The following is a 7,976-nucleotide window of genomic DNA, read 5'->3' as shown; positions in this document are numbered from 1 at the left end:
ACTGCAAGTTTATATCATGCACTTCTGACTTTTTTCTTGCAATTGCAAGTTTATATCAAGCAATTCTTACTTTTTCTTGCAATTACGAGTTTATATCACACAATTCTGACTTTTTTTCTCACAATTGTGATTTTATTTCTCAAAATTTACTTTTCCCCTGTAATTACTAGTTTTTATGACTTTTTTCCTGCAATTGCAAGTTTATATCTCGCAATTCTGACTTTTTTCATGTAAACGGAAGTTTATATTTTGCAATTCTGACTTTTTTCCTGCAATTATGAGTTTAAAACACGCAGTTCTGATTTTTTTTCCGTGCAATTGAGTTTATATCACGCAATTATGACATTTCTAGCAATTGCAAGTGTCTCATGCAATTCTGACCTTTTCTCGCAATTGCGAGTTTATGACTTTTTTCTCACAATTGCAAGTTTATATCTCGCAATTCTGAAATTTTTCCTGCAAGTACAAGTTTATATCGTAACGTGTATCTCACAATTGTGATTTTATATCTCACAATTTACTTTTTCCATGTGGTTACTAGTTTTTATGACTTTTTTCCTGCAATTGCGAGTTTATGACTTTTTTTCTCACAATTGCAAGTTTATATCTCGCAATTCTGACTTTTTTCCTGCAATTACGAGTTTAAAAACAAGCAATTGATTTTCCGTGCAATTGAGTTTATATCAACTTTTCTAGCAATTGTAAGTATATCATGCAATTCTGAATTTTTTCCTGCAAGTACGAGTTTATAACAAGCTATTCTGACTTTTTTAGCAATTGCAGTTTATATCACGCAATTCTGACTTTCTCACAATTGCAGTTTTATATCTTGCAATTCTAACTTTTTTCTTACAATCGCAAGTTTATAACACGCAATTCTGACTTCTTTCCCCTGCAATTGCGAATTTCTCACATTGATTTTTGTCTTGCAATTGCGAGTTTGTCATGCACTTCTGCCTTTTTCCTTACAATTGCAAGCTTATATCACGCAATTCTGACTTTTCTTGCAGTTGCAAGTTTCTATCTCGCAATTCTGACTTTTTTCTCCCAATTGCGAGTTTATATCACGTAATTCTGACATTTTATTTCAAAACTGTGAGATAAAAACTCCAATTTTGGGGGATCTATGTCCTCAGAATTGAGAGTTTATATCTCACAATTCTAACTTAATAATTAGTAATTGTGTAATAAAGTCAGAATTGCGAGATAGAAACTCTTGACTTTTCGCAATTCTGAGAAAAAAGTCAGCATTGTATCTTGCAATTCTGACTTTATAACTTGCAAAATGCGAGTAAAAATCACAATTCTGAGAAGTCAGAATTTGGAGATGTTAATTCGCAATTGCGAGAAAAATTCATAATTCTGAGATGAAAAGTCGCAAGAACCTTTTTTGTGTTTTATTCAATGGAGTAAACGGGCTTACAAAAAAGTCTTTAACAAAAAAAAAAAAGCACTGATAACATCAAAATGTCAAAAGAATCAATACTGTTAAGAAATTTTCAGCCATCCTGATAATACTATAAATAAACAGTCAGACGTGATGTTGTACTAAATTTACTTTTATTACAGCGGATCCTCTGACCAGTGTTCCTCCATCAACACAACAGTAATTACAGAACAGAAAAAAAATAGTTAATTTATCTCTAGACATTTGTTTTCTCTGATTCATGAATACTTTAATACAATTTCAAGCCATTTATTCTGTATTTTTAAACTTTTTTGTATAATCTTTTTAGACATTCAATAACATGATACACGATCTATACATTTTGATACAGGTTACATATGAGTTATAGTGGTGATGCTGAGCCAGAGGACAATGGACGCGTGTGAAACGGCACACTTGCGTACTACTTTTCAAAAGGAATTTAGTATGCAGTACGTTAGTATGCCGTTTCGACCACGGCAAAATGAATACTGATGTTCTTTACAAGAAATGTAGCCCTTCCCCGTAGACCAGCCCCTCTCTATCGCTCCCCGTTTCGTTTCTTTGTAGTGTTGGCGATAGGAGTGTTCAGGTCCATCAGAACTGAAATAACCATCACTCGTTTCATAGCCTGTCAACAGGAGAGGAGACAATGCAGTAGTGACCGGGCTTGGCAGCTGTGGGATGGCACAGTGTTTGACCAGAGGTTGAACCTCCATTATTTAGAAAATAAGTTTGCATTTCAATCTAGTATTTCTCATATATCAGTATTACTTACATATCCCCAAAATTCAGTCAGTAGGACAAGTTTAAAACTAGGATAAAATCAAAAACAAAACGTGTAATCTATAGCGGTGGCGGGTATGACACACAATTATGAGTAATGCCAACCAAACTCAAACAGCCCTCACCCAAAAGGTATTAAAAAAACAAAACTGAACATTCGTTGGTTACAAAATATCAAAATGACCTATGGGAGGATTTTCTGTGCCTTTCAGGGTTCAGAATAAAGGCGTTGAGAATACAGAGGACCCGAAACGTTCCTGTGAACGACAGACAGATTCTAATACAAATGGAAACGCAAAGTGTGCAGAGGTGACGTGTAAACACACACTACTCCCTGAAGTTCAACTCTGAGGCCTCCTTGTACACAGGCCAGAAACCCCTTTAAAAGCGCAAGGTACATAAGTTTACAATTCTTAATGATTTTCTCTCTACACACACAGAATCCTGATGATGGGAAAACGTAAGCCGCCATCGATTCATTTCTATGCGTTTTAAATCTTTATTTTTAACCAAATATACAATATCAACACTCTCCCCAGTTTGTTAGACACACTTTATACTCGCTCTTTCACATTAGAGCCAGATTCATTTGGTAATAAGGGTCGCACAAGATCTATTAAGGAAAGAGAGTGACGCGTCCTGCCCGGAGAGTTTCGTTTTCACCAATGATTGCACAATGGAAACCGAAGGGGGGGAGGGTAACATTGTACTCCATCAGAAGTGTTAAAATGTGAGTAAAAATTTCACAAGAGAGAGTCATTCAGCGTGACTCCTGCAGTCAAAGTGATGGAAAGCAAACCAACTAGATAAACTCGCTTGGGAAAACAAAGAGTTAGCTTGAAAAATTCCCCCAAGAAAGTGCATTCAGGCATCCGTGCGTTGAGACGCTGGATCCAGGCGGAGCTTGGCGTGGAGTGATGGCATGTAAAGCGGTGGGGGAGAGTGAGGGCAGGCAGGGGCATCGGCAGCACAGCTCATATCCTCACAATACTGGGCACTGACACCTGCGGTACGGGCGGCACAGAGGACAGAAAGAGAGCAGGGGGGAAAGGGGGAAAAGATCCCTGTATGTTTAAGAGGAAATTCTACTCGGGGACTCGAAGGGAATAATAATAAGAAAATACCTTTTTTGGCTGTTAATAAATCTTTGGGGCAGCTAAATGTGCCTACTTTGTAAACTGACACTACCAATCAAACATGGACACACCTGACTAAATACAATTGTGCTAACTCCTTCAATACTATTTAAAAAGAGATCGAGGGTAAACCTTATAAACTTGGCCGAGAGAATTTGGCCTTTTCCAAAAGATCATGTAATTAGAACGATAAAGCTAGTACATTTGATTCAAGTCAATCTTTTAGATTAAACTGATTAAAACTCAAAATAAGTGAGTCATCACACACACATACGCACATGTTCACAAATGTCTCTGCTTGGCATTTCTCCTATGTTTTTGTAAACTTAAATGGAGGTAAATACTAGGGCTGCCCTCAACTAAAGATTTTTCTGACTAGTAGTCGTTCATTTTAAATACTAGTTGCACATTCATTAATAAATTCAATTTAAATTTATATGTAGACATTTCACTCTCTATAGATATATTTTTCATGTCTGTAAGGCAATTATACACAAAGTTTCGTGCTCAAGTTTACAGAGACCGAGACGGCAAAAAGCGCCTGTTTGCTTTCTTTATTTTACAAAAGCGCAATCTTCGTTTTTTTTTCTGCGCCTAAGCAACTAATAAAATTTTGGCCAACCAAGCCTCTTCTCATTGACTAATGGTTAGTCATTAGGGAGCAGCCCTAGTAAATACAATTATTACTGTTTTTTTTTTTTTTTTTTACGTAATATTTCCTTGTAGTAAAAAGCAGTGTGAAAAAATTACAGTTTTTTTTAGCTTGACTTTACATAAAACATTAGGAATCTACTTGGCAAAAGCGGTTTGGTTGAAATAAGGCTACTCTCCACTTATACACACTAATATTCAATAGTTTGAGATCAGCTATATTTTAAAGAAACAATTTTGATTTAGCAAGGAGACATTACATTAATAAGTGATAAGTGATAGTAAAGACATTTACAATGCAGGTTATTGCATTTTCATCGGAAATTTCCGCACGTTGTGTAAATCATGTTTACACACTGCCTCCGAAACTTTCGTCCATCATATAAAATTTCTGCGTTTTCGCATCCGTAGCAAGCATTTTGATTGGAAAGGACGAATATGAAAAAAAAAAAAAAAATAAAAAATAAAAATAGAAAAACGCATACAAAAATTTCGGACTAAATTTCGGATAAATTGAAAAGTAATTGAAACCGATATTCAGAACAGTGGACCAACCTGAAGAGCACGGAGGCAGGGCAAGCGCTGCAAGTTTTTGTTTACTATAGCATGTTGGCATGGCAACTTTTGTATTTGGCGGTAACATGGCGGAGGAGGCATTCTGCTTATTACAATGTATTTTTATATAATATTTCCTTGTATACATGTAGTGATAAGCAGTGTGGAAAAACATGTTTTTTAGCTTGACTTTACATAAAACATTCTGAATCTACTTGGCAAAATCTGATTGGTTGAAATAAGGCTACTCTCCTCTACTATTCAATATTTGAGGTCAGTAATTTTAAAGAAATAATTTAGATTCATCAAGGACACATTCATGCATGTTTCACACGGATTACATAATCAGAAAATATTTGTTTTCCATTTGAATTGATTAATTTAAAAGTAGATATTTCACTCTGTATAGATAGCCTATATTTTTCATGTCTGTAAGGCAAGTATACACAGAGTTTCGAAGTTTCGTGCTCAAGTTCACAGAGACTCAGACAGCAGAAAGCGCATCCTGTTTGCTTTCATTATTTTACAAAAGCGCAACTTTTCGTTGTTATTGTAAGTGCACACAAATAAACAGATTTGAAAGATATATTACTCTTATCTTTATGACCAAAAATGATGGAGTATTTTAAGAGCAAGTGACCGACACCGGAACAGGAATAAATTACATTTTAAAATATGTTTAAATAGAAAACATTTGTTTTAAATTTATATTTAAATAGAGCATAAGAGACTTCTTTAAATGTTTCTTTCTGACCCCAGATGTTTTAATGTTAGTGTATATATACTGGATATACTATTATTTAAAATATAGAATAGTAGATGTGTCCAAATGTTTGACTGGTAGTGAATGAGCATGAAACAGTGAACACACCGTTTGCTATTTAGCGTGAAGGTCATGAGACCAAATCAAGAGTGTTTTCCTGCGCCAAAAGAGCCAGTTAAGTGTCACATAACAAAGCCTGCTGTCATGACCTACAGAAAAAAAGGAAGCTGTTCATTCTCCTACAGTTCATTACATTCCCAGAGTGTCAAAAACATGACACAAACCTGATGAAGGACAGAGTACATTCAAACAGTTTCTGCATTATTTCATTTTATAAATCACGACTGTATTTAAACCAGACAAATTGCTATCTACCACTTCCTTAAAATGACCACAGAAAGTAACAGTAAACATACTGGACATCCGTCATAACACGCTAGTCAACTCTATAGTTGAGAACGCTTGTAAAAAATATTCCTCAAAACACAACACACTAAATAAAGTGCTTCTGCTTGGCAGCTATTCAAAGGCACCTCAAAAGTTTATTAACATAAGAGTTTAGCATTACATAGTGATATAATTTAAGCTCATCTTTAGGTGTTCAACCAAATATACTCACACTAACACATGTTCTTCTTAAATGGACCAATACTGTCCCTTTAGCTTGGGGAAATTTGGGAGCTACATGAAAACATTCATCTTGGCATGTCTCTACGGAGTAAATAAACCATTAACACATTCAAGGCACTGAACATATATCTGATATCTTTAAGCTGGCATTGCACACCTAAAACATCACATAACAGCGAATAATCAAGAAAGCACCACATCTAAATGCGTCCGGACACCTGATCTAGATGAAATCCGGCTGACCTAATAAGATGAAAAGTGTATCTAGAAGACTGAAGACAGGTTGTCTGGTCATTATTAGGTCGCTTAATGCTAAAGAAGACTAAACAATAAGTATGCTGGAGATAGGAAGGGTTTAAAATCCTAAACTCTGCAAAAACACACTGCTTGGGCAAGAAAGCCCTAGTGACCTTTAACCACCAACTAAACAAGACAGAAAAGTCTATAAGATCAAGTTTTGAACCTAGTGAAATGTATTTTTATTCACATTAATTGAATACAGTACTGGATGTAAGCAAACATCTGACAACTAAAACACTTTCAATTAAAATCAACAGATTGGCCAGCTCTCTTCCAAACATATACTGCACACGTATCTATTTCTTTATTCGTTTAAAACCCAAATCGTTTTTCCTAAGAGCATGACAGCAGGCTGAAGCTTATATAATCATTACAGATGCAAATCTGAAAAATTATGGCCTTTTAAAATCCTTTTGGTTTATGAATCCACACGTTAAGTGGACTAAAGCTAAATTAATAAACATCTATTATATATACATATTTATATCTTTCTCTGTTATATTTAGAATTAAATGAATCTCATCAAGTGAGCTTGAAATCAGACTAGTGTTTTTTAGCTCTGCATGGCTGTCAAACAAGCTTTATGCAAAGTTAGAATATCTGTTGACCTGAGTGATATTTACTATCGTTTACATGCATGTCTGGCATGTAGGAAAGTGAAATGAGAAAGTGAAGGAAAAAGAAAAGAGGGAGACAGGTAGACGAGTGCAGTTAGCTCTGCTCTCTGTGCCAGTCTTTAGTGTGGGCCAGTGCGTTCCCCCCTACCCTGTGTGTGTGTGTGTGTGTGTGTGTGTGTGTTTGTGTGTGCAGGGTTGGCACAAACGCACTGGTGTCTATGTATAGGACAGGTGCGAACCGTTGGATATCTGAGATGTGATGCTGGTGCTCCTACTCATGCCCTGCTCAGTAGTGCGCCCCGCTGAGGTGGTCCTCCTAAGTGCCTGAGGGCTGTTCCGCATCCCCACGCTGCTTTTTGGCATGGCCCCTTGGGGGCCCGATGGGGAGTGACCCCATGGAGGAAGCCCACCTCCTGCGATGGCTTGGCCCCAGCCCTGCTGGGCCTGTGCTCCTCCCTGACTGGAGTGGTAGTGGTGGCTGGACCCTGAGCCAGAGCTGCTGCCCCACTGTGTCCCCTGAGAGCCATCCGAGTGATGCTGATGGGGGATCCAACTGCCTGGGGCTCCGGGGAAGCTGTGGCTGAGGCCCTCGGGAGAGATGTTAGCTAACACCATGTTGCTAAAGCCCAAGCGCATGCTCTCTGAGTCGAAGGCCTCGATTTCTCGGGCTTGGCGCTCTAATAGGCTACGGATCCGCTCTGTGCGCTCGTTCTGCAAGGTCAACATCTCCTCTTCAATCTGTGGGACACAAGAGGACAAACGGTCAAGTTTAATTATTAATACAATTTTTAAAAACGTTTAATTGTACAGTGGCTCCAAAAAGCATTTGGACACAATTCAGACACAATGTATGTAAGAAATAATAAAAATAATAAAATAAAATTAATAATAGTAATAGTAATAGTAATAATAATAAAATGTATAATAAAATTATATTTTTTCATTTTATATATTTATTTTTTTAATATCACTTCATGACCACATATGACTAAATTTGACATTTTACAAGAGCATAAATCATAAAATAATTTAAAATTCATTAATATATAATATATATTATATATATATATATATATATATATATATATATATATATATATATATATATATAT

At 36.3% G+C, this 7,976-nt stretch overlaps 1 protein-coding gene across 1 annotated transcript in view; it reads right to left on the bottom strand.

The window, feature by feature from the left end:
- Positions 1-1,538: 1,538 nt before the first annotated feature.
- taok1a (TAO kinase 1a) overlaps positions 1,539-7,976 on the bottom strand; it is a 30,150-nt gene continuing 23,712 nt past the window's right edge. Inside the window, exon 20 of the mRNA XM_073817247.1 lies at positions 1,539-7,602. Coding sequence (XP_073673348.1) covers positions 7,081-7,602 — 522 coding nt within the window. The 3' untranslated portion in view covers positions 1,539-7,080. The remainder of the gene's footprint in view (positions 7,603-7,976) is intronic.

This window comes from Garra rufa, chromosome 14 (assembly GCF_049309525.1).
Source record: "Garra rufa chromosome 14, GarRuf1.0, whole genome shotgun sequence".
Lineage (NCBI taxonomy): Eukaryota > Metazoa > Chordata > Actinopteri > Cypriniformes > Cyprinidae > Garra > Garra rufa.
The sequence above is the reverse complement of the archived record's forward strand: the minus strand, read 5'-3'. Positions and strand labels throughout refer to the sequence as shown.